Below are 27,877 nucleotides of genomic sequence, written 5' to 3'. Positions count from 1 at the left end.
AGTTAATTCGGATAAGCTCATAAAAGTATAATGTAGCAGTGCCCATACCTCCAAAAAAAGCTTTTTATGTAGTGGCGATTTGATGATTTGGAATTGGAAGATGATCCGTTTGGCTCTTCATCTTTACTGTTTAACTAGATAAAAATCTTATATAGTATATTTATTTTTTATGTCTAAAAATTTTTTTTCATTATGGTTGCATATATAGCTAGTAATACGTTAAGGAAGATATTGAACAAGAGGTAGCTTAATATATTGTGCTCTGGTACCTAATAACGTATTGCATCTAGTAGGATGCTTTTTTGCTGTGTTCTTTTGTGTTCTTGATCCACTATTTGAAAATGAATGTAGATTGTATACATAAACTCGAGGTATTATAATGTTGTAAGTGCTTTTAAAAAGCAGCTTTATATTATGTATACATTATTTACAAGTGCATGGATATGTCTTTTTATTATCTTCAGACAGCTGATTTATAGAATAGATCCCCAATGTGAGGCTTACAAGAAACATTAATGAATCAGTTTCAGATTGCTTTTAAGTTCCTGAAGGAACTTACAGCAATCACTTTTTGACTAGAACGCTTACGAACAGTTTTTCTCACTTTTGGGAACTGATAAAAATGAATTTTTTCCTATGTTTTTAGAGGATCTCATGATCAGTATCTGACTGGGAAATAATAGAGTGAAATAGCTAAGGTGCTTAACATAACTTCTTCAAAATAAATGTTTACTTTGGGTTTTTCTTGGACCATTTACATAGTCCCTGCTGGCACAGATATTTAATATCTCCATAAAACCTTAAGATGCCCTGGAGTAGACACATGGGTGTTGTAACATATTAATTACATTAGTATATACAAGTGGTCTTGAAAGGTTTAATGTAACTTAAAGTTCAAAATGGAAAGTAATTGTTTAAATCAATTATGTGATGAATCAGTTGTTCGAAACTTCTAGATAAGATCAGTTATATTAACACTTCGACTACTCCTCCTGCCCTTCTTTTTTCCTTAGCTCTGTTAGAGGCCAGGGGTCTTCCTCCTCACCTGTTTGGTCCTCTTGGTCCTCGGATGTCACAACTTTTCCATAGAACAATTGGAAGCGGAGCTAGTAAGTGAATACTTTTAAATTTGTCCTCCCCTCAAAACTCTTAGTAATTAGTTGAGTGCTGTTTTTACTGTTTACCTGTTCATGTAAGAGAGTTTTCACATAAGGAAGTTTTCATGAACTTTAACCTGTTTTAAAAAACAGAGCTTCTGCACATTCTTGCCTTAAATAATAGCAACTCTTCAAGATTTTCTCCTTTTATTTTTGATTACTGAATTGGAACCATTAGAAAACCATCCAAAGTTTACAACAAGACTGACCCTTCATTTTGTTTTTTTTTGAACTATAGAAGAGTACAGGATCTCAGGTGATTACATTATTATAGCATCTGATGGCATGCTTTGCACAGATTTGTGCCTTGAGTTTTTTATGGTATAATAAAATTTAACCCATTAAGCAGTTGATTATAAAATGAGCCTGAGAGGAAAGATTTCTCAGCAGAATTACCAGTAACTAGACTCATTTAATCAAATTAATATAACCCAGAGATCTTATCATATATGGTAGATACAAGAGTGATTGTTTAAGTCTCAGTTTGTAACTAAGAATATGATTTTGCATAATCACAAATTCAGTTAAATTCTGTCTGGTATAGAATATTACCTTTAGCTTCCTTAAGCAATAAAATTTACATTTAAGCATTTTTAAAAATTGAAATATAGTTGATTTACAATGTTGTGTTCATTTCTTCTGTACAGCAAAGTGACTCAGTTTTATATATATACACACACACACATTCTTTTTTACTTCATCGATAATATTTCCATAGAATCAGTAGGCTATTTGCAGACTTCAGTCTTGATTAATTTCAAAATTTCTGAAGTGTTACCGAAGGTTGTTAACTCTGACCTTACAAATAAATTTGTACTTATATAATTTTCCATCAAATATTCTAAGTTTTAAAAAAAAATAATGCAATGTGTGTACATGTGCTCATATTATGTGTACTTGTACTTGATGATTTTAAGAAGCAGCTGGTATTTTCTTTTTAATTTTTGAATTTTATTTTATTTTTTTATACAGCAGGTTCTTATTAGTTATCTATTCTATACATATTAGTATATACACGTCAATCCCAATCTCCCAATCCATCCCACCCCCATCCCCCCCCGCCACTTCCCCCCCTTGGTGTCCATACGTTTGTTCTCTACATCTGTGTCTCTATTTCTGCCCTGCAAACCAGTTCATCTGTACCTGTACCATTTTTCTAGGTTCCACATATATGCGTTAATACACGATATTTGTTTTTCTCTTTCTGACTTACTTCACTCTGTATGACAGTCTCTAGATCCATTCACATCTCTACAAATGACCCAATTTCGTTCCTTTTTATGGCTGAGTAATATTCCGTTGTATATATGTACCACATCTTCTTTATCCATTCGTCTGTCGATAGGCATTTAGGTTGCTTCCATGACTGGCTATTGTAAATAGTGCTGCAATGAACATTGGGGTGCATGTGTTTCTTTGAATTATGGTTTTCTCTGGGTATATGCCCAGTAGTGGGATCGCTGGGTCATATGGTAGTTCTATTTTTCGTTTTTTAAGGAACCTCCATACTGTTCTCCATAGTGGCTGTATCAATTTACATTCCCACCAACAGTGCAAGAGGGTTCCCTTTTCTCCACACCCTCTCCAGCATTTGTTGTTTGTAGATTTTCTGATGATGCCCATTCTGACTGGTGTGAGGTGATACCTCATCGTAGTTTTGATTTGCATTTCTCTAATAATTAATGATGTTGAGCAGCTTTTCATGTGCTTCTTGGCCATCTGTATGTCTTCTTTGGAGAAATGTCTATTTAGGTCTTCTTCCCATTTTTTGATTGGGTTGTTTGTTTTTTTAATATTGAGCTGCATGAGCTGTTTATAGTTTTGGAGATTAATCCTTTGTCCGTTGATTCATTTGCAGATATTTTCTCCCATTCTGAGGCAGCTGGTATTTTTGTTTTTGTTTTGTTTTGCTTTGCTTTTGCTGCCCTGATACTCATGTCTCAAATAACATAGCCTTCTGCAAAGTTCTCGAGAACCCTTGAGTATGGATTTTTATTCGGTGTTGTTTATTAGGCACTGGGATTGTACAGAGTCGTGAATAGGATAATAAGCAGCGTTGTTTCCCACGTGGAAGCTTCCCTGTTAGAGAGTGACCCTGGCAATAAACAAGACAATTACTATATAGTAAAATTTCTGGTCGTGTCAATGCAGTGAAGGAAAACAAAGCAGAGTTAGGAAGGCGTTTGTTGGTGTGATGATAGGCTGGTTAAAGAAACCTTTTCTGAGGTGATTTTGTGGAGAACAAAATGGAGTGAGAAAACCAGCTCTGCAGGGATCTGAGGGAAAGAGGAAGTGCAAGGCCGCAGGTGGAAGTGAGTTTGGCATGCTCATGAGACAGCAGGAGGGGCCTGTGGAAAGTGAAAGGAGAGTGGTAGAAGATGAAATCTGAGAGGTGTAGGTACTTGCCAGGTCATGTTGGACCTTTGCAGGCCAGCAGCAAGTGTGGGATTTAAACTAAGGGTAATCAGGATTTATCTGTATTATGAAAAAGATCAAACATACACAGAAGTTGAGAGTATTATTAGTAGTATAATAACATCCATGAACCCATCAACAATTATCGATCCACATGACCTGACCATTGTTTCATTTATATCCTCAGTTGTTCTCCCCACTCCCAAGTTTATTTTTTTAACTTTTTCCATTTGCATATATTTGAATTTATATCTATAAAAATAAGGACATAACCACAGTACTGTCTAAAAAAGTTTATATTAAGAAAATCCTTACTAAGTATCCAGAATTCAAATGTTCCAGTCCTCACATAAATACATTTTAAAAACTTTAATTTAACTGATGGCAAAGTATAGATCATATTTTTAATGTGTGTGCTTTTTTATTTTTTAAGAGAAATTTGATTTCATTTATTTTTCCACTTCATTTATTTTTGGGGAGAAGGCTGGGAAGAAAAATTGTTGCAGAGCTACCCAAGAGTATTAGCATTAAACATCGGAAATCCATATTAAGGCTTGACTGTTGCATATGAAATTAATATAAACGATAGACTAGAACCAGAGTAGAAAACAGTGACACACCCCCATGCCCATGACCCAGCTTCAGCAATGCCTGCTTCATGGCCAGTCTGTCTTTACACCCACCAACATCCCTCCTCTTGTATTAATTTGAAATGAATCCCAGACATTATATAATTTTATCTATAAACATTTCATCATGTAGCTCAAGATAATGTACCTTAAAACACACATACACATGCATGCATACATCCACATTATTATTATTATATCTGAAAAAGAAACCAGTAATTCCTTATTGATAGCTACCCATTCAGTCAGATTTCCATTGTCTCAAATGGGAAAGTAAAAAAAAACAAAAAAGTAAACTTCATGTTAAACTGGTAGTTGGATCTAGAGGCTTTTTCAGGTTCAAGTTTGGTTCTTTATTTTCTTCCTCTGGTGAGTAAAGACTATGCAGAAGTGGTAGTGTTTTCTAATATTAGGAAGCCCACAAAGTCTAGACAACAGGGATTACAAATGAAAGTATTTCGTATCTAATGATCAGTCTTCATTTATTAGAAGTAAAAGAAGTAATTTAGTTGAAATACATGAAGAATATTTCTCCCTTCTATTTGGTTACCCAGGAGAATAGTTGGTATAGGAAAAATATTTCCTACCCTTTATTTACCAGTTTTGCATCCTTCAAAGTGCTGTTGTTTTTAAGTATCATTGTCAATCGGGTTGAGATGTGTTTTAGCCATTTCATTGATTTTCATTGATGAAGAAATTGTGTAGTCATCATCTGATCTTTCTGATGTGATCTCAGTAGTTTTTGATGCCCTCTTTGCTTTCTGATGAGCCAAGTTGAACACCCCCTACCCCCCCACCTGAAATCAGGCTGTGCCTCAGAGAGCCCGGGTTTTCTTTATAGGAAATGGTATTTAGATTCCACAGTCTGGGCTGTTGGTGTATTTGCTACTGGGTTGATCATTGTTGTTAGACACTTTTAATGGACAAAAGTAGGAAATAATTGTATTTAATCTTTTAAGATTAAAAATCATGAGTTCATACTGATACTGCCAATTCACATTCAGGGCTGCAGGGGTTTTATTTATCTTGTATCTTTCCCTCGTGCCAAAAGTTTCAGTTCCCAGTGATAACAACATAGTCATTTATTTGCTTTATCCTACAGTACAAAATTCCAACCTAACACCAAAAGTAGTATTATTGAGAAAGTTTTAATTTTGTAACAGTTCTTTTTTTGTTCTTGGGATGTATCTCACTTTGTGGTCATTTGTTTGTATTTTAGAGTCACTTTAATTTATTCTTTACATTCATGCCGCCAGGTTGGTTTGGCGCATTTGCTTTATTTTGCTTTTAATTTTTAGGGATTGACTTTAAAATGTAGTCTTGCTTTTATAATTTGTTATATTTACATGGTTCCTGAAGTCAAATCTACAAATTTTTAAAAGTCTTATCTTTTGCTATCCCTTTAGCCTGTTTCCTCCTCCCACACAAATAACCTTTGTAATTTTGTGGCCTGTCCTTTTGTTATTTACTTAAGAAAACAAAAACAAATCCGTATTATCTACTTCACACACACTGACTTTCTTAGATAAGAGTAGTAAATTTTACATACTTTGCCTTGCTTTTAACAGTATGTTTTGGTGTTCACTTTTCATAGCTGCTGTGCGCGTCACGCACGTGCGTGTCACACGCAAGCGCAGAGAGAGAGAGAGAGAGAGTCCCCATTCCTTTTGTAAAGCTGCCACAGTGCTGCAGTGTGTGGATGTACAGTTTACTTTGCCAGTCTCCTGTTGGACATTTGGGTTATTTCCAGTCTTGGTTGTGTTGCAGTGAAATACAGCTTTCCTGTTTTTACCTGTGTTATCTTCAGGATAGATTTCTAGAACGGAGATTGCTGTGTAAAGGATAAATGCGTACAACATTTTGGCAGATGTTGTAAATCAGCCTCTTTTGGAGATTATAATGCATATCCTTGGCTTATTATATATAGCCTACCTTATAGTAATACGTTATCCATATCCCAAACAGTGCAACCACCTTACAGCAATTTAACTCTTTTTCTCCTGCCATCCTTTATGCTGTTGTTTAGTTTTACTTACACATGTGCTATAAACACAATAAGACAATTGTTGTTTCAGAACATCCATATTCTTTTATTTTTGCCCACATATATACCATTTCCAGTGTTCTTAATTCTTTCCTGAAGTCTCTTTTTTCTATCAGGATTGTTCCCCTTCAGCCTAAAGAACTTTTTTTATATAGTGAGTGACTGCTAGTAATGATTTCTCTCTGCTTTTGTTGGAGAAATCCTTGATTTGCCTTAATTTTTTTTTTAACATCTTTATTGGAGTGTAATTGCTTTGCAGTGTTGGCATTAGTTCCTGCTGTATAACAGAGTGAATCAGCTATATGTATACATATATCCCCATATCCCCTCCCTCTTGTGCCTCCCTCCCACCCTCCCTATCCCACCCCTCTAGGTGGTCACAAAGCACCGAGCCGATGTCCCTGTGAGCTGATGTCCCTGTGCTATGCGGCTGCTTCCCACTAGCTAGCTATTTTACATTTGGTAGTGTGTATATGTCCGTGCTAGTCTCTCACTTCCTCCCAAGTCCATTCTGTACGTCTGCGTCTTTGTTCCTGTTCTGCCCCTAGGTTCTTCAGAACCATTTTTTTTTAAGGTTCCATATATATGTGTTATGCCTTAATTTTTTTTTTTTTTGCAGATATTTAATAAATGTTTACTGAATGAATGCATTCTGATGTTTCCATTTTTTCTCTGCTTTTTTTTCTAAGCCAGCATTTTATTTATTTATTTATTTTTGGCTGTGTTGGTTCTTCGTTTCTGCGCGAGGGCTTTCTCTAGTTGCAGCAAGCGGGGCCGCTCTTCATCACGGTGCGCGGGCCTTTCACCGTCGCAGCCTCTCTTGTTGCGGGGCACAGGCTCCAGACGCGCAGGCTCAGTAGTTGTGGCTCACGGGCCCAGTCACTCCGCGGCATATGGGATCCTCCCAGACCAGGGCGTGAACCCGCGTCCCCTGCATTGGCAGGCAGACTCTCAACCACTGCGCCACCAGGGAAGCCCATGCCTTAATTTTTAAAAGGTAATTTCCCCAGGTGTAAAATCTCATATTAGCACTTTGTAATGCTCTTCTGGTTTCCATAGTTTCTGTTTAAAAGCCTTACTGTTACCCTTTCAAGGCAATTCTTTTCTCCCAGCTTCTTTTAAGATTTGCTTTTTCAAACCATTATTAATTTTTAATAATTTGACTATATTAGGCCTATGTGACATTTTCTTTCATTTTTAATTTGCTCGGGTTTCACCGAGCCTTTGAATCTCTGAGTTGATAACTTTCATCAGTTTTGGAAGATTGTTGGCCATTATGTCTTCATATATTGTTTCACTTATCTCATTATCTCTTCAAATATTCTCCTTCCTTTTCTTCTGGGAGTATCAAGATTGTACATGTTCAGACTTTGGACTTGATCTACCATGTCTCTCTAGCTCTATTTTTGTTTTTGTTTTTGTTTTTGTTTTTCCCAGGTTTTTCTTTTCCCCCCAGTTTGAAAACTTTCTGTTGACCGTATTTCAAATTCACTAATTCTTTTTTCTGCTGTCTTCTTCAGTATTTGGTTAAACTCATCAATGAATTTTAAATTTCAGATATTATGTTTTCCAGTTCTAGACAGTTCTTTGATTTTTAAAAATAGATTCCAATTCTCTGTTGAAATTCTTTTTTTCCTTTAAATTTCTTTCTTTCTTTCTCTCTCTCTCTCTTTCTCTTTCTCTCTTTCTTTTCTTTCTTTCTTTCTGCATTGGGTCTTTGTTGCTGCATGCAGGCTTTCTCTAGTTGCCGTGAGCAGGGACTACTCTTTGTTGCGGTGCACAGGCTTCTCATTGAGGTGGCTTCTCTTGTTGCGGAGCATGGGCTTCAGTAGTTGTGGCACGTGGGCTCAGCAGTTGTGGTGCACGGGCTTAGTTGCTCCGTGGCATGTGGGATCTTCCCGGACCAGGGATTGAACCTATGTCCCCTGCACTGGCAAGTAGATTCTTAACCACTGCACCGCCAGGGAAGTCCCACTGTTGAAATTCTTTACATTCTTACCCATTTTGTCCATCTATGCTTATATTTTCAATTTATTAATCATAGTTATAGAATACTTACTTTATAATTTCTAGGGGTGTTAGTCTGCTTCTATTGTCTTTTTTCCCCTTTTGATTGTTGTCACATATTCCTCTGCCTCTTCATATGTCTGGTAATTGATTATGTGAACTGAAGAGACACCAAGTGATGTTTTCTACCAGTGAGTGTTTCCTCTTTTTCTGTGTTAAAGGGTCAGAAGCTGATCACTTTGCTCTAGTCAGGGCTTTAGCTTGTTTTGACCGAGTTATAATTTTTATATGACTCATTTCACCTCTGGCTCATCCCTGTTTCTCTGTTGTGACCCTACCAGGGCTTTTTTGTGTGTTTGTTTTTGTTTGTTTTGTTTTTTTCAATTTGGCTGCACTGTGCGGCTTATGGAATCTTAGTTCCGCAACCAGGGATTGAATGCAGGCCCTCGGCAGAGGAAGCTCAGAGTCCTAACCACTGGACTGCCAGGGAACTCTGTCTCCCAGGGGTTTTTTTGATTGAGAACCTTGCAAGTCTGTCTACTTAGACTTTCTATTCTTTATGCAGTTTCACAATGTGGCAGATGTCTTGAAGGTAGGGCACTGGCTGTGTATGAGTCAGGCCTCCTCCCTCTGTGGGGACTTTGTCCTCTGAGCACCCTGAGACTGCAGGAGTTTTCATTCTGTCTTACCAAAACTTCTGACTCAACCCCTAGCCCTCTTCACAGCTTCAGCAGATGTCCAGTGGGGTCAATTCAGTTGAACACATCAGCCTCCTGTGATTCCCTGAAAGGCTGTGGGTTCTCCTCTCTGTATCAGCAGTTGGCAAACTACTGCCCAAGGGCCAAATCGGCCTCCTGTTTGTTTTGATATAGCCTGTGAACTAAAAGTGATGTTTACTTTTTAAATGGCTGAAAAAGTTTAAAAATTATTGTTTTGTGACTTGAAAATTAAATGAAATTCAAATTTCAGTGTCTGAAAATGAAGTTTGATTGGAATATAGCCATGCTCGGGTTATGTATTGGCTGTGTGTGCTTTTGTGCCACAGTGCCAGGGTCGAGTAGTGGCAGCAGTGACCTTGTGGTCTGCAGAACCCAAAATATTTACTCTCTGGCTCTTTATAGAAGATGTTTGCCTACCAACCCCTGATGTATAATAGTGGTTTTCAGAGTGTGGCCTATAAATTCCAAGCTAGTTCCTGAGATCCTTACATTGAATTCATAAGGCCAAGACTGATAATAACTACTAAGGTCTTTCCTTTTCTACTTTGTTCATGTTTGAATTAAAAGTGCAAAAGCTGTTGTGGGTATAAAACTGCTGGTGCCTTAATTAGAGTCAAGGCAGTGGCACCAGACTACTGGCAGGTATTTTATTTTTCAGTGTCACATGGTCCTAGTAAAAAACTCCATGTTTACATAAGGATGCGCTTCCAAAACAAAGTCATTAATTTTGTCTTTACTAACGCGTCCATGTCTTTTAAATAGTCTTTGTGGCAAAGTAGGCCCGTTTTTCCACACGCTTCGTCTCTCGTAAGCTAGTTTCTCGGCTTGGAAGAGGGAGCAGGGGTGAGCGCACAGCTCTTTCTCATTCAGCCTGGCGCTTAGGCCGTTTGCAACGACAGCAGCAAAACAGTGCTACTCGCCACTGTATTTTGTTGCTGTTGTTTTGGAAAATTGTGGTCTTTTTCACAAGTTTTTGTTTATATTAATATGTAATGAATTAACCAAGTATTTCAAAATGTTTCTCTTTTAGTTCCAGACACATTTTATAAATAACAGTAGATATAAACCACACACATGGGGTCTCAGTAATTTTCAGGAGTATAAAATTATCCTTAAAACCAAAATTGATCTGTATGAGGTGGTTTCTCTTCACATGTCAGAGGAAAATAATGGCATTGACTTTTTGTTGTCATTTGGCATAAGGTCCTTTTAGGAACAGCCCAGAAGTCCAGTGGTATTCGTGATGATTTGTTTGAGCATGCTGAAATGATCCATGTGCTTAGACCTGCCAGCCTCAGTGTTGATAGAGCATCCAACGACTTGCGTCAGTTTTTCCTATTTTTGGTGGTTGTTATTAGGGTATACTCTATTTGAACTATTTCATTCTTTAAAAACAAATCTAGAAGCAGCTGAAGATTTCTTTTGTTTTCATAGTTACTTTCCCTTCATTTTGTTCTTCCTTCCACATTATTTCAACACAAAAATGTTAAGCCTGCCCTAACTGGAACTGATAGTATTTAGTTTGAAAACTTTAAAGATGCTGTCCCTTTGAACTTGAATGTCTTGCAGTGTATTTTTGGACAGACTCTTAATTATGGTAAAGGGAGTTAGGCAGTGATAGTTACGCAGTTCATTAGCCACAGTCTTAAATAATAGAGAAAACAGACGTTGTCAGGATTATTGTGTATCCCTTTGAAAGGTTTATGCCATCCCAGAAGATCATTGATGCTTAATTGGGAAAAACTTTTTTTGATGTTCATATGAATTCCACATTCATTGACAGTTTCCAAACATATATCATTTCTAAGCATTTCAGTACTTAATGTAAAAAATCCAGCATACAAACAATAAACTGAAAAGGTCTCAGAAGGGAAAGGACTTGAAAGTAACCTCAGGTATAAGTTTATAAGCATTAATGGAGTTAATCATGGTTACAAGAAGGAGGGTGTCCAGGAAAATTTGAAACACATTTGTAGACTTTATTTTTGAGTGTCTTACTCGGTTTATTGACAACTTATTTATTGTGGTAGTTGAGCCTTAGCATTTTTCAAATGTTTGGGCGATGGAATTGACCCTTAAAAGTAGAAGTACTCTAAAGCACTGTGATAGCAGCATCTGCCCATGAAATGAGAGGAGGTGAAAAGGCCAGTCTTTTGCTGTTTTTAGAAAATATTTCATTCTTTTCATTCCCTTTTATTAGATGCATTGTTCTGTTTGTCTTTATTTCCTTGCCCTTTTCACTGTTACTTGGATTCCATTTATTCTCATGGAGGTATTTAGAGGTATATAACATTTCCTTTGATGCCTGGGCATCATTGTTTGCCAGGTTTTTATTATTGCAGAAGGCTTTCTGCTCACTAGTTATACGTATTTTTGAAAGCATGTATGTTAAAGGTAGCAGTTCATATTAGTCTTATGGATATTAATTTTTGTTTCAGCTGTTAAATACCAATCAACTTCTCTCATTTAAAAAGATAAAACTTAGAGAAATATAAATAACTGTGACATTACTTTATGGCAGAGTAAATCCAGCTAATTTAATTACGTCTTGAATAATCAGCAGCCTGTCTTAACACTGGTATAGACCTAGCCTTTAATTGGGATCCAAAGAAGAAAAGCAGCCAGCATGTAAAGTCACACTTAACACCTAGTAATAATTTTAAGTGTTTAAAAATAATGATTTTTTTTTCCATGTGAAGGTTCTAAGGCCCAGCAGCTTCTGCAAGGACTACAAGCAAGCGATGAAAGCCAGCAACTCCAGGCAGTTATTGAGATGTGTCAGTTATTGGTCATGGGAAATGAGGAGACACTGGGAGGGTTTCCTGTCAAGAGTGTTGTTCCAGCTTTGGTAAGAGAGTCTTCCCCTCGTTTTATCCCAGTCATCCTCTGAATGCTGCCCATATTTTTTTTTTTTTACTAAAAACATGATTATTGTCGTTAAGAATTTTAAAATAAGATAGAACTAAGAGATAGTAGAGTGTGGCTTAGTGCTTTTATTTCATGCTTTATAGAGATTGTGCGTGACTGTTAATGATGAATGAGTAAAATTTGTAAACCATTTCTTTTTTTTAATAAATTTATTTATTTTTTATTTTTATTTTATTTTTGGCTGCATTGGGTCTTCGTTGCTGTGCGCAGGCTTTCTCTAGTTGCGGCAAGCGGGGGCTGCTCTTCGTTGCGGTGCGCGGGCTTCTCCTTGCGGTGGCTTCTTCTGTTGCAGAGCACGGGCTCTAGGCGCGCGGGCTTCAGTAGTTGTGGCACGCGGGCTCAGTAGTTGTGGCTTGCGGGCTCTAGTGCACAGGCTCAGTAGTTGTGGCACACGGGCTCAGTTGCTCCACAGCATGTGGGATCTTTCCGGACCAGGGCTCGAACCTGTGTCCCCTGCATTGGCAGGCGGATCCTTAACCACTGTGCCACCAGGGAAGCCCTAAACCATTTCTTGATGAATAGTTATGCTGTCTTTGATACTTCAATGACCATGTGGTTTAAAATTTTAAGTTGTTAGCCCCATCAGGTGATACCTTGACGTACTATGCCAAAACTTACATGCTTTTTTCTTTTAAACTGGTGATTCACAGGACAATAACAAGCAGCTCACTTGTGGGTTCTCTTTGTGGGCCATCAAGGTTTCATGCTTGATAGCAGTGTGCATGGCAGAGCAGTTAAGCCGGAACACCACGTGGATCCTCCAGCTAAAAAAAAGGTTTTATGTTAAGCAAAAACAAAAGAAACAAAACAATACTCAACAATAGAAAAACAATTTTTAAAATCTTCTAAGGATTTTTCAACACAGTTGTGAGTTGGTATTTAGAATTTATTAATATCTTAATCGCTTAAGCTTTTTAATGTGAAAACAACAGGAAGAGAAATTGCCATTACTAAATGTAGGCCCTTGAGCATAATACATCTTTCAAATAGTGGCTTGGTAATTTTCTCAATGCTAGATTAAAGAAATTGGCTATAATTTAAGATTAAAATTAAGTCTGAATGAAATAGTAACAAAAGACTAACATAAGCATGAATATACATTCATAGTGTATTTTACCTTGGAAGTTAAATATCATTCAAGTCTTTGTTTACACATCTAGTAAAGTTGACAAAAATGAAACTGTGATTGGAGTATCAGATTGTCTCATTTGATCACATTATCACATTACGGAGAGAGCTGAGTGAAGACCAGTCAAATACAAGATGACATAGTCTTTATTCGGCCTGTTCTTATTTGTTGGATGGCTCTGCTCTGGCAGGAAGTGATAAAGGATAGAGCAGTCTCTTTACCTTCTGCCATGCAGACCTCCTGGTAACAAAAGCTAGCTCTCAAGTCTTACCAGTTCCACTCTACAGGTTTGCATATTAATTTTTTAATGTTTCATGAAAGCAGTATTAGCCTTTGTACTCTGACATTTACCTATGTTTATATTCATGCTCAAATTATTGATTTCTTCAATAGCTGGCTTTTATGACCTGAATTAAACTTCCTTGTTTGTTTTTGTTCATTTAAAAATAAATAGTAACAAAGAACTAGGTTTACCATGTACTTATCTCTGTTAAACAGCGGTTTTTATTGGTTAAGTAAAGAAGTTGTTAAATCTAGGCAGAAACATTAGCATAATCCAATTTTCTTAATTTGATGGTGGTATTGATTAGATTTACATACTTGGCAGACCTGCACAAGTCAGCTCATGCTGTTAATAATGAATTGTCCAGATTTATCTTTCATCACAGTTGAATATTATATATCCATCAATCACCATACACCTGTGTGACCATAAACAGTCATTTTTGGTGAAGAATCTGTTTACAGCAGTTCTTCCCAAATGTGGTATTACAAGGTTCATTCCACCTTAAAGAATTGGAGAACTTATTACTTTTTCTGTTAGCATAACAACCACTTCAACTTAGAGTAGGTGTTTTATAAGTGACTGATTTGTAGGTGATTTGAGACAGAGTGTGCACGCTTGTGCATGTGTGTGTGTGTTTATGTTGTGTGTTTAACAAAAACAGTTATCAGGATCTCTGGTATATAGATATATTTTACCAAGCATAATTCAGAGCTGAGAAGACATTCATATTAAATGAATATTGCATTAGGATATCTGATGTCTGACGTACATTTAATTGAAAGGTACTTTACAGCTTAAATTCAACGCATTTAAAATTTCCATTGAACTAGAAGACAGTGAATGATTGTCTCTTTCCCCAAGTAGGAAATTTCTTTGGTAGCTTTGGCTGCTTCAGGAAGATGGAGTGTATATCTGTAGTAGTTTTGCATCCCCTCCTTTGAAAAACATGGTTAAAATCTGCTTAAGGTCTTTCCCAGAAGAAAAACTAAAATAAAATCAGATGTTTAGACTAACTCATGCATTTGTAAAATAATTATATTACTTTGAGTTTTAATTAGCGCATAATTCATTTTTGATGTGATCAATATCGTGTTTAAATCCTGTACTACTGTGTATTTTACAGCTGAGTTAAATGGTGCTTCGCTCAACTTTTAGAGAAGCTAATTTACAAGAGTTTAAGCTATGATATTGAATCTGTACTGATAGTTGTTAATTTAACAAATGTCAGTGCATTGCTGGTCTGTTTACTTATGTATAATACTTATTGACACCTGTTAAGCCCTCAGTGACATGTTAATGGGCTTCTGAATGGGGGAATAGAGGCACCAGGAGGGTTGGTTGTAAGCAGCAGGAAGGCTTTGCTTTTGACCTGGATCATTGGTGATGATTATCCCAAGTCAGTGCTTCAGTGTGTGTGTCATGCCATCCTAAGAATAATCATTTCTTGTGTATGCATGCTAGGTTTTAACTTGATATTATTTTTGTATGGTAAAATTCTTGGATCATGCAGTTCTATTTCAGTTGAAGTAGAAGAAATACTTCTAGGACTTCTAAGAATATAGCTTCTAATACTTTGTTATAATCTTTTTAAACAGATAACATTACTGCAGATGGAGCATAATTTTGATATTGTAAGTATGTACTATATTTTTAAAAATCACTCCAAATTTAAACTTTGAGTTTTTATTGAGTAAAAATGGCTTCTTTTCTAGATGAACCACGCTTGTCGAGCCTTAACATACATGATGGAAGCACTTCCTCGATCATCCGCTGTTGTAGTAGATGCAATTCCTGTCTTTTTAGAAAAGGTAATCCTACTTTTGCCCAACTTGTTTGAAAGCAGGCATAGGGGAATCAAGTTGAGAACTCTTGACTGTTGAATTGTAAAGTAGTACATCAAATTGTGAGGCCACATTAAAAGACATTTTTTAGCATCCATTATCTAACTAAAGTATATTTTTTAGCCAAGGTTCCAGAAAAATGTTTTATGTCTAGCAGAACGGCAGTTTAAAGTTGATGCTAATAAAGCATTTGTAAAATCAACCCAGTATTATAATTTTTTAATAATAACAATTACTGCCTTAGTATAAAATCTTCCAGAGAAGAACTTAAAGTACTTGATTAAAAATAATCTCATTATTTCTAGAAAACATCCCAGTGAGGTTGATAGCTATTTATACCCTCATTTTACAGCTGAGAAGGCTGAGACAAAAGTGCCTTGCTCAAGGTCATAGCACAGTAAAGTTTGCATTATCTGATGACTGGAATATGGTATAAAGTTTAAAACTTGATTTTTAAAATTTGTTGTATAAACCAACCCATTTATTTTAAATATGAAGATTTAAAGTTATATAATTGAATTTAGTTTATTCTCTATGTAAAACATATTTTTCAATATCTTTAAAGTAGTTGGAAGGAAAAAAAATGTATTGCCAGTATGTTTGGCTTAAGCGCATAAATCGCTGGTTTCCTATGGTGGGTTTCAGGTTAGAGGCAGTATAGATTGATGGAAATTAGAGAAAGTGTTGTTTATTCATGTCAAAGATGAGCAATGAGTAAAAAACTTGAATGATAACCTTAAGTTTCCTATTTATATGTTCCCAGCTGCAAGTTATTCAGTGTATTGATGTGGCAGAGCAGGCCTTGACGGCCTTGGAGATGTTATCACGTAGACACAGTAAAGCCATTCTACAGGCGGTAAGTGTTGTTACCGAAGGACTATATTTCATTTAATGTTGGATTTTAGATCCACATTTGTATTAGTTCCTAGATTGCAGTCTCTATAAGGTACACATGCTGTTTCCAAGTGATGTGCTAGACTTTTAGGAGGCTTTTTTTTTTTAATTGCTGATAAAAGGGTATTTCTTGGCTTTAACTGTTTCCTATATTTTAGGGTGGTTTGGCAGACTGCTTGCTGTATCTAGAGTTCTTCAGCATAAATGCCCAAAGGAATGCACTAGCAATTGCAGCCAATTGCTGCCAGAGTATCACGCCAGATGAATTTCATTTTGTGGCAGATTCCCTCCCATTGCTAACCCAAAGGCTAACCCACCAGGTAAAACATAAACCTATTTTATGCATCATAAAACATTTTTATTACATTTTTTAAAATGCTAATTTCAACTAGGGTCTTAAATCTTCCAACTGGATATGTAACTTGGAAATGTTCTCATCTGTGTTTTTTCCTGTTACCTAGTCATGTACTATATATTAGGTTATTTTATGAAATTTCGGTGGATTTACCCAGATGAACAGTACTTCTTCGTTTATGATATCTTCAACTATTTTGACTTTAGGGGTAAATTTATTATTTCAGCAAACACTGAGTGTTTCCTATGTAATATGATCAGAATTTCCTTTTAGAAAGATCACCATTTCCTGAAAGGTATTGGGTTAGGCAGGCAAGACTAGGAGGGTATGGGTTAAGATCAGAAGAGAGATGAGACTATGTATGTGCCAGATAGAAATGAAATAAGAAATGCAGACTGCAACTGTCTGGGGTTGGAGAAGAACAGGCGCAATTAGGAGATGGAATCAGTGGGCCTGGTGTTGCAGTATGAGAAGCAGAGCATATAGAGCCCCTGGTGGAGGACAGTTCGTGAGTTAAGCTTCGAGATTTTAGAGAAATTGAATTTTCTTGTAATGTTTCAAAGTGTTGTTATTGCTAAAGAGCTTTTTAGAGATCTGACTTTTAAGTCACCTTTACAAAGTGCGCTTAAAATCTTCTTGGGGAAAATTAGGTATGTAAAATATACAGGCATACCTCGGAGATACTGTGGGTTCAGTTCTGACCACTGCAGCAAAGCGAAATATCACAATAAAGCGAGTCACAAGAATTTGTTGGTTTCCCAGCGCGTATGAAAGTTCTTTTTACACTACAATGTAGTCGCCCCAACCCCCTGGCGACGGACCGGTAGCAGTCCGTGGCCTGTTAGGAACCGGGCCGCACAGCAGGAGGTGAGCAGCGGGCGAGTGAGCGAAGCTTCCTCTGTATTTACAGCCGCTCCCCCATCGCTCGCATTACTGTCTGAGCTCCGCCTCCTGTCAGATCAGCGGCGGCATTAGATTCTCATAGGAGCGTGAACTGTACTGTGAACTGCGCATGCGAGGGATCTCGATCATGCGCTCCTTATGAGAATCCAATGCCTGATGACCTGAGGTGGAGCTGAGTCGGTCCCATCACCCCCAGATGGGACCATGTAGTTGCAGGAAAACAAGCTCAGGGCTCCCACTGATTCTGCATTATGGTGAGTTGTATAATTATTCATTATATATTACAATGTAATAATAATAGAAAGAAATAAAGTGCACAGTAAGTGTAATGCGCTTGAATCATCCCGAAACGCACCCCCCCCCCCAAATCTGTGGAAAAATTGTCTTCCATGAAACTGGTCCCTGGTGCCAGAAAGGTTGGGGACCGCTGATGTAGTCTATTAAGTGCGCAATAGCATTGTGTCTAAAAAAAAACAATGTACATACCTTAATTAAGAAATCCTTCATTGTTAAAAATGCTAACCATCATTTGATCCTTCAGGGACTCGTAATCTTTTTGCTGGTGGAGGGGGGAGGGTTTAAAATGTTGGGAGAATTACCACAATGTAATACAGAGACAGGGAGTGAGGCAGTGCTGTTGGACAAATAGCGCCAACAGACTTGCTGGGTGCAGGGCTTCCACAAACCTTCAGTTTGTCAAAAATGCAGTATCTGCGAAGTGCACTAAAGTGAAGCACAATAAAATGAGGTGTACCTATATTAAATAAGGTGTTTACATAAGATAGGTAAAATAATATTGATTATTGAATCACTGGAGGATTTTGCTTCTAAGATGATCAAGACACAAGTAGTGCCATTCATTTTTTATTTATTTTAAAAAACTTAGCAGGCTGAGATAACCTTTACTTTATGGGGGCTAGAAATGTTCTCTAGTTAGGTGTGAGTTCACCTTATTTTGGAAGTATGGCCCGACAATCAGAGAAGTTAAATAGTGGGCCCTGTTATTGTAGCATTCTTTCTAGACTTAAATCGTGACAGCGAAGGTGTAGGACTTCTGTAATACCAGAATTACTTTCATTTTTACACAACTAAGTCTAGTTTTTACATCTGAAGCCCATTTATCAATTAGAAAAAACCGAAGTCTATCAAAATATGCCATTAAATTGTTCTTTCTGTTCTTATGAGAGTTATTCCAAATGTTTTCTCATTAAGATCAGTCTAATAGTATTTAGATTGTTTTCATAATGATAGAGCAAATCTATATCAAGTTTTTCTTACTATCAGTAAACCTCTGGCTCACATACATACTTAACTATTTACAACTTCTTAGTGAATGCATGTTTTAAGCATTTCTACTTGTAAGGCTTTTTAGAATGGTAGGATGTTTATTTTTTCTTTATTATAGTTTTTGTTTGGGTATTGAAATTATAGAAGTACAAAAGTTGTTCCCTGTCTATGTATTTGCTTTTTATATGTTGGGTTCTTAATGGAGGAGAGAGGTTCTATCAGTATGATTCCCTTTGCTTTGAAATCATGACATTACTGATTGTTTGCTTATTAGGGTCACAGCATTTTCAAAGCTCATATCTAATTAAGTAAGTCTTGAAGAATTTGGGGTTAGGAAGAAGATAAGGGAGTTACGTACGACAGTGAAAATGTTTTATATTAACAAACTTTATTTTCCTTTATTAAAAAGGACAAAAAGTCAGTAGAAAGCACTTGCCTTTGTTTTGCACGTCTCGTGGACAACTTCCAACATGAGGAGGTAAGCGTTTAGTCTTTGTTGGTATTTTCATGAAGTTGTTAAATTGCTGCCTCACGAAGTAAGAGCTTTTTCTTTCTTGTGTTTGTGAAGAATTTACTCCAGCAGGTTGCCTCCAAAGATCTGCTAACAAATGTTCAACAACTATTGGTAGTAACTCCACCAATTCTAAGTTCTGGGATGTTTATAATGGTGGTTCGCATGTTTTCTTTGATGTGTTCCAACTGTCCAACTTTAGCGGTTCAACTTATGAAGCAAAGTAAGTGCTATTTTATTATTCTGTTTTATACAGGAAAAACAGCTTGTGTTTGTGTGTGTGTGTGAGTTTAATCTCTGTTAATAAGTAAAGTCAACATAAGCAAGTTGAAATGGCTAATATCACAGGCACTGGATAGTAAAGGAAGAAAAATGTTAATATGTAATAAATTTGTGTTGTGACAGTATAGTAATGCTGCCTACATACAATTTTTAAAGTATATAATATATTAAAATTTTACCCTTGGTGTAGGGCTAAAGACCCAAAGTCATTGCTTTCTGTACAATGTCAATTAAGTAATGATGCTTCATTAGGAGAATTCTGAGTTTTATGTTACCAGTAACTGCTTCTCTTCTGCTTATAGGTAGTCCTTTTTTCCCACATTAGATTTGCCAGCAGTTTATGATTCCAGAATGCTTTCTTCCCTCAAAATGTTGGAACTTATTTACACAGATGAATGTCTCTGATCTTTGCTACTTTAATATTTCTAAGCCTTTCCCAAACTTACATGTGCAGGGTATCAAGTTTTATTGCACTGCTATTGCAATTGCCCATTACTCTCTTAAACCTTAAATTTCACAAGTTAATGTCAGAAGACATCCGTATGTTGTTATTATTGCTGGTAGAGCGTTGATCACTTTTTTATGAAGCACCTATCATTGTGGCTAATTTCATGTCCATAATTCTAATCTTTGAGGGCGTTACCTTGGGAGTCAGTGATGACACTCACTGACAAAACAGTCTTTGTCCCACCACTTCAAACAGAATATTAAGTGGTATAAGAGACTTTTTTGGGGGGGGTGGGGGGGGACTCAGTTTTATATTTCGCATTACTTGTGAATTTTAGCACATGACACAGAATTTTGTAGAAAAATAGTGTTGCTGAGGTGCTTTATTGAAGAGATTCCTCTTACAGCATTGAGTCATTCCTGAACTTAGTATCCCAGGGAACCCTGTTTTGCTTATGCCATGAACAAAGTCCTCTCTGCGTAGATAAGCTTGGGAAAGGTTTAACTCTTTTTTTGCGTAGTCATAATGTACTTTGCTTATGAAAATCCCTAGGGCCCCCTTGAATTTCCCCATTTCTTGAAGTTTGCCCACAGGATTATCTCTTGTTACCGTGTGGTGTGGCACAGCATTTTCCTATATCCTGGTTTGGGAAATTCCTGTCTGACTTGTTTGTCTTAACGTTTTGGAATTTTTTCTTTAGTATGATGAATGTTTTCACCTCTTCTGCATACTTTAGGAAGTTTGCCACATGATCATTCTACTTCAGTAACACGAACCTCTCTGGTTCTTTCCATTCTGTTGTCATCCTCTGATCTCTTTAAAAAAGAAAAAGTTAATAATGTACCATTGCCATATTCATATTTCTTAAGAAAGTTGGCAAAATGACTTTTTCAAGAACTTTTTAAAATTTTTGATCACTGTTTGTGAAATTTCAGTGAGTCAGAGATTTATCCACACCCCTCTGCCCAAATTAATGGTGAATACTTTCCTTGACAACAGAACTTACTGATTACTGGCAGAACATTTCAATGAAATGTTTATGTATATTTTGCATATGTGTAGTATTTTATAGATACCAACAGAGACACAGCCCTGTCTTTGGGTCGTAGCTGTTAGAATGACCAAAACCTTTGGAGCCTGGGGGCTTCCTCCACTCACTGTCAGTGTCAGTACACTAAACTAGTTTTCGTGCAAATTCTTCCATAAACTGATGTCTTCTGGGGATGGAAGCTTGTGGTAGAGGATATTTTAATGATCTTTAAATTTAGTTGGCATGCTTACTGTCATTTAAGGTAAAGGTTTTCCTGATCACAATATGGTAATTTCAGATGCTTTTAACTGCTGTGTTTTATTCTATTGGTCACATGTTTTCAGTATATTTGAATTGAAGACAAATATACATATATACTTGAGTCGAGGATAAAATATGTTTAGTACACTTTTTTGCAAAGCACTGTGCTCCTCAAGGAAAGTAATACAAGATCCCTGAAGTCTCTGCAGTGGATTTGTGATTAGGTGTCTTGCTGGAAGGTTAGGACTCAAACTTAAGTCCTCAGAAAGAAATTGTTTAAATCTTTATGATTTTTTTAAGGTTTTAATGACAACTCATTTGGATTTTTCACTTTAATTTCTGTGGTATATAGCTGTACAAGAAAATATTTCTGATTGTTTCCCCCCTAGGCAATGATTGCCTTTTAAATATGGCAATATAAGTAGTTTCATAGGGTTTTGCTTTTTGTTGTTGGTTTTACAGACATTGCAGAAACGCTTCACTTTCTCCTGTGTGGTGCCTCCAATGGAAGTTGTCAGGAACAGATTGATCTTGTTCCACGAAGTCCTCAAGAACTGTATGAACTGACATCTCTGATCTGGTAAAGATTGGGCCAATAATAACTGTGGTTTATATGAGGGTATTTTACTTGAGAAACCTGGTGTTTACTGACAGCTCAGGAAGCTACTTATTAAAATAATTGCACCTTTCGTTTTCAGTGAACTTATGCCATGTTTACCAAAAGAGGGCATTTTTGCAGTTGATACCATGCTGAAGAAGGGAAATGCACAGAACACAGATGGTGCGATATGGCAGTGGCGTGATGACCGGGGCCTTTGGCATCCCTATAACAGGATTGACAGCCGGATCATTGAGGTAGTAGTTTCATCGTACCGTTTAAATATGTCTTATTTGGTGGAGAGTGGGTGTAGGGCTGGAGTGGGGAGGCGGACGTGTGTACTTAAATGTGCTCAATGTTGAATTAACTCAAGATTTTCTCGTTTTGTCTCCTGAGAACAAGGTCCTCATTTCTGTTCAGGGCAGAAAACATGATGTTCTAGTCCTGCTGCTGCTCACTACCTGCTTGACTTGGAGCAAGTAACTTAAGACCTTTGTTCCATAGTTTCCTCGCTTCTGCAAGGAAACACGGGAGGAGTTAGGCTACATGTTTCTAAAAGTCCCTTCTATCTCCTATCCAGAAGAAATCTCTCAAAAGCAAAGATTACATACAAGTAGCTGCTTCTCCGTATTTTTAAAGAGCAAAAATATGGAAACAATCTAAATATCTAGCTTTAGATGAATGATTAAGTAAATTGTGAAATATACATAGGTTTGTATATAATCCAGACCTTAATGGGATAAATTTTAATGACTTAAAATATGATATGCTATAAATGAAAACAAAATGTTCAAAAAAATTATGTGACTGACTCTTGGGAACTCGGCAAAAGAAAAGAGGAATGATAACAAAGGAAAGAAACACACTAAAATATTTAGTGATTTTTCTGTGAAGGTTTTTATGTGTGATTTTATTCTTTTTTCCATACTTCTTCATATTAAGTTTGCACAGAAATATTTCAAAAATTTCTCAGGTTAGGAAAATATTTGCCCTAGTTTAGGAAGTGTTGGGTCACTGCATTATTTGAGATGCCAAGCATCATTTACTAATGTTTTCATATGTAAGTTACTTTAAGTATTAATATATTTTCTGATTTCAAGCTGTGTTAATTAGAATTTTTTAGGACATGACACTTAAATAGACTTTTTTTTCTTTAAGGTCCTTTCCCCTAGTTAGTTTCTAAAAATGAGTTTGTGAAAAACATGTTACAAGATCAGAAGATCTTATGAAAATATCTAAATTCAGAGCTAGCTGTTATGTTATGAGGAAGTTAAAGGTGACTGGTCTTTGTGCATCGTTAGCCTTAGTTTATAAGTAGGTCGCGGTCTCTAACGCTAAGCATTCTTCTTTTTAGCATTTTCCCGATAATTGTATATTCACTGTTAGTTTACTGTCTTGTACTTCCTAAGAGTCCTGTCTTCCATTCAACCAAGGAATTCCATAAGAATGAATATTTTATCACTTCTTTAGGCTGTCTAAAATCAAGCAAACGGTGTTAATCATATTGTCTCATTTGAGATACATACTTTGTAATACTTGCCGCCCCTGGGGATTAGTTTCTTTAGTTCCAATTGTGTCCCTTTCAATCTTAGGGCATCATTTAAATGTAAAGTCTTTTTTGTTTCCTAAGGATAATTTTATAGGATCATTTTGTTTAAAGGAGGATTTTGATGGGCTGCTAGGAATCCATGCTGTAAATAACGTTTTAACCTAAGAATTAGATACTAAGATTTATGGATAACAGTTTTTTTTCTGTCAGCAATGTCTTCAAGGCCTTTTTAACACAAATAGTATCGTCTTCATGTCAGTGATTCTACATGACTGGATCCTTCATCAGGATTTTACCTGTATTTGTCTCAGGGGACCTGATAGGTCCTATAATGTATATTTGTGTTTAATTAAGAACGGTTTGTTGGGTGAATGAGTTTTGTCACATCCACACTATTAAAACTTCTATATTGTTACTTCACCATCTAAAACCTGATGAAACAAATATGTAAGTTAGCATTTATTGAGGGTTCCCACTGTGTCTTAAGTTGATAAATTTCTCCATGTTTATATTCAAGGTTTCTCTCTCTTTGCTCTCAGGCAGCCCATCAGGTCGGTGAGGATGAGATAAGCTTGTCCACTCTGGGACGAGTTTATACTATTGATTTTAATTCTATGCAGCAAATCAATGAGGACACGGGAACAGCACGTGCCATTCAGAGAAAACCTAACCCCTTAGCCAATACTAACAGTAGTAAGTATCTTTTGAGTTAAAAGTAGTACTGTATTGTCTGTGAGTAGTATTTGCAGTAACAAATAATTGTTTTATGGAGTGTTATTATTAAACTTAAGACAGTTGCATAGTAGTAATTAATTTTTTGTTGTTGCTTTAATCGGCAAATGAGCCAGTATTAACTGGCATCTTCCCCAAGATTTTCCTGCTTTTGTGATTTGCAGTGTCCTGGACTTTCATCAGAATTGTCCTGTGCATCCCTTTCCCCACCACTGCCTTCCAGTTTTATTGAGATATAATTGACACACAGCACTGTATAAGTTTAAGGTGTACAACATAATGGCTTGACTTACGTACGTCATGAAATGATTATCCCATAAGTTGAGTGAACATCCAGCTTCTCATAGATAGAAATTAAAGAAATAGAAAAAAAATGTTTGTGTGTGGTAAGAAACTCTTAGCGTTCATATATAACATCAGCAGTGTTCACTATATTTGTCATGTACGTTACATCCCTAGTACTAATTCACCTTATAACTGGGAAAGCTTATACCTTATGACTGCCTTCATCCAGTCCACCCCCTGCTGCCCCCCCCCCGCCCTCTCCCCCCAACCCGGTAACCACAGATCGGATCTCTTTGAGTTTGGTTTTGAAGTATAATGAACTTACAATGCTGTGTTAGCTCCTGTTACACAACATAGTGATTCAGTACTTCTGTACATTTCAAAAAGATCGCCATGATAAGTCTACTTACTATCTGTCACCAAAGGTATTATATACAACAGTAAGTGACTGTATTCCCCATGCTGTACATTTCTTACTCGTGACTCATTTATTCTGCAACTGGAAGTTCGTTTCCCTTAATCTCCCTCACTTATTTCTTTTCTCCCCTCACCCCCTCCCCTTTGGCAACCGCCAGTTTGTTCTCTGCAGCCCATGCAGTTTTTTAAATCTGATCCTTTTATCCCTGTTTTACCTTTGGATCCACTCACACCCCATCATATTAGTTCTTTCCAACCTTTTATTTTATACTTTCCCACCAAAATTCTCTTAATTAATGAAGAATAGGTGATCGTGATTTTTTTTCTTTTCAGGTTTCTGTCATTTGTTCCTTTCCTGAGGGATTTAGTTCATTGATTTTGCAGGTCTAGGCTAGAGTGCAAGGGTCAGCATACTGTTTCTGAAAAGGACCAGATAGTAAATATTTTAACCTTTGCAGGCCATGCAGTCTCTGTATTCAGCACTGCTCTTGTAGCTCCCGAACAGCCATATACAATATGTGAACAAATATATGTGGCTGTGTTCCAATAAAATTTATTTACAAAAATAGGTGGTGGGTGGATTGGGCCTTTGGACCATACTTTGCCAACCCCTGTTCTAGCGCTTTTCATCCATTACCTTTCCCCTGCACCTTATTCCCTCTAATCATAAGTGACAAGTCATCTTGTTTTTCCGGTTTCTTGCTACATACTCACTGTCCAGTTTTTCAACTCTGTTTATTTCTTACTAGTGGTTTAGCTGGCTAATACTGAAACATCTCCAATATTTTGTGGAACATATATTAGTAAAAATAAGAGATACAGTGTAGTGGTGCCTTGTGCTTTTCAGTTGGCCAGAATGGTCAGTGGTTGTTTAGCTGGCTAAAATTTGTCTTAATGCCATCTATAGACCCCAGTTGATTGCATTAGATAAGTTAATTTGCTTTATAACCAAAAAGTTTTTGTAGAATTTCAGACAATTACATCAGCTTGAATGCTTTATGTTATTTACTTTATTGTGTTTCTGAAGTCTGTAACTTTAGGATTATACATTTTTTTATTACAGGTGGATATTCAGAGTTAAAGAAGGATGATGCTCGAGCACAGCTTATGAAAGAGGATCCGGAACTGGCTAAGTCTTTTATTAAGACATTATTTGGTGTTCTTTATGAAGTGTATAGTTCCTCAGCAGGACCTGCGGTCAGACATAAGTGCCTTAGAGCAATTCTTAGGATAATTTATTTCGCGGATGCCGAACTTCTAAAGGATGTCCTGAAAAATCATGCTGTTTCAAGGTGTGTTCATGAAAGTGGTGAAAACGCTTTAGAAATCCAAGTCTCTGCAAGTAACTTCAGAAATCTTTAAAGAAATAGTATAGAAAAAATATGCACAAAACAGTTTATTTGGAGTATTTTGAGCCCTTCGTTGTCTTTCTGTATTCACAAACACCTTTGATAAAGAATAAATTAAATGCAAAAGTTGAGCATTTAAGAAAAATTCTTGTTCTGGCGGACTGGTTTGACACTTAAAATATTTTGCTCTCAAATTTAAAGTAGGATGGCCAGCAGTAATTATCAAATTCAGACAAATGTTTTATATACAAATGCTTTCTTTTTTTAGTCATATTGCTTCCATGCTATCAAGCCAAGACCTGAAGATAGTAGTTGGAGCACTTCAGATGGCAGAGATCTTAATGCAGAAGTTACCTGATATTTTTAGTGTTTATTTCAGAAGAGAAGGTAATGCCGTTCATGATAGTTAATTCATGGTTAATCTTTTAGTCTAAACATTATTTCAGTAGAAGTATAGTTATACTCTATAGAAAAAAAATTAAACTTATTTTTATGTAAGATATTTGCATGCTTACAGCTTTAATACATATAGAGCATCTTTTATAAATCTTTTATTATAGGTTGTGTGAGATTCACTGTCTGTTGATGAACACTTAGTAAGTTTCAATGATTTGAGTGTTTATGGCCCAGAAGCAATCATTGACTTTTCTTTTTATGCTGATAACGTACAGTTGCCCATAAAGATTCTTTGAAAAAGTCAGAGGTCACTTTCCCAAGGAATCCTGTTAGTAGATCAGAACAGCTGTAAAAGGGATTATTTTTTTACTTCACTGTGTAGATAATGGAATATTTCAAGGCTTGGAATAATCTTCAGAATGCAATTGGTATAGTCCTCTAATTTGAGGAATTTCAATGTCGAAATCAGCCTAGGGGACATGGTACTTTTCCATTCTTTTCTTGAAGACCTCAAAGATGAAACTGTATCACTCATTTGGGTGTTTTATTCTTTTTAAACCTGCCAAGATATTAAAAGTTCCTTCTCATCAACAGAAATCTCTTTATGGGTCTTTTTGGTCTATTAGGTTACTTAGGTCTTGTGAGGATGCAGAAAATGATGGTGTTTTCCCCTCACGTAATACTTTATCTTCAGTCTTAGAAACAATCCTGGTTCTTTATGCATATGACCTGTTTTCCGTTCTTTTGATCACCTTTTCTTATGCTGGATTCATTTCTCTTTACATCTTGAGAATGTAACAGACATGCTAGTGTAATAGTATTGAATCAAATGGGAAGAAGTTTTCACTGTTTCTTATTAGCTCTGTTCAAATAACATTGAGTTTTCAAAAACAATCCAGTACTACACATTTATGTGAAATAGAAGGCAAACTCTCTCCATTTCCCAGAGATAATAACTATGGTTAACAAATCAGGTTTTCTGTGCTCACATAAATGCCTGGTATGTATTCTTATTTTTAGCTTTAGATTATCTTGTATTTTGCATTCTTTATTTGGTTTTTGGTATTCTGTTTTTGTTGTTGTTTGCTTTTAGTTGCTTTCTGATTTGGAAGCATATCAGAATCGGTCTTTTTTCTCAATGATTTTTTAAAAAACTTTGGTAGAATCAACTATGCCCTCAGGTTGAATTTCCCGCCCCCAAATATTTATATAGCATATAATATACATTATGAAGTTTATGGAGGAATGTAGATTGGTTCTATCCCTTTGCATCTGGCTTGTCTCGCTGTTCTTTCAGGTTCCACTTAAATGTCACTTACTCCTAAAGATCTAGCCTGCTTTCTAGATTGTTACATCTCCCGATTGTATGCTCCAACAGCACTGTATTTTCTTTTTCATAAGCAGTTCACTCTTTATTTGTAGTTT

At 36.4% G+C, this 27,877-nt stretch overlaps 1 protein-coding gene across 17 annotated transcripts in view; it reads left to right on the top strand.

Annotated features, from left to right (window-relative positions):
- The window catches only part of TRIP12 (thyroid hormone receptor interactor 12), a 147,729-nt gene that overhangs the window by 84,739 nt on the left and 35,113 nt on the right, over positions 1–27,877 (top strand). For 8 of the 17 annotated variants that reach the window (XM_061188074.1, XM_061188094.1, XM_061188130.1 and 5 more), the window contains 13 exons: positions 1,014–1,109; positions 11,671–11,819; positions 14,910–14,945; positions 15,027–15,122; positions 15,919–16,011; positions 16,208–16,369; positions 19,004–19,072; positions 19,163–19,328; positions 21,589–21,706; positions 21,825–21,984; positions 23,813–23,966; positions 25,771–25,999; positions 26,325–26,443. In XM_061188074.1, the coding sequence (XP_061044057.1) occupies positions 1,014–1,109; positions 11,671–11,819; positions 14,910–14,945; positions 15,027–15,122; positions 15,919–16,011; positions 16,208–16,369; positions 19,004–19,072; positions 19,163–19,328; positions 21,589–21,706; positions 21,825–21,984; positions 23,813–23,966; positions 25,771–25,999; positions 26,325–26,443 (1,647 nt within the window). The remainder of the gene's footprint in view (positions 1–1,013; positions 1,110–11,670; positions 11,820–14,909; positions 14,946–15,026; positions 15,123–15,918; positions 16,012–16,207; positions 16,370–19,003; positions 19,073–19,162; positions 19,329–21,588; positions 21,707–21,824; positions 21,985–23,812; positions 23,967–25,770; positions 26,000–26,324; positions 26,444–27,877) is intronic. The other 9 variants (XM_061188144.1, XM_061188123.1, XM_061188100.1 and 6 more) reach the window with 3 other exon arrangements.

Source organism: Eubalaena glacialis, chromosome 1 (assembly GCF_028564815.1).
Source record: "Eubalaena glacialis isolate mEubGla1 chromosome 1, mEubGla1.1.hap2.+ XY, whole genome shotgun sequence".
Taxonomy (NCBI): domain Eukaryota; kingdom Metazoa; phylum Chordata; class Mammalia; order Artiodactyla; family Balaenidae; genus Eubalaena; species Eubalaena glacialis.
Note: the sequence above shows the minus strand (reverse complement) of the source record. Positions and strands in the feature narration are given on the sequence as shown.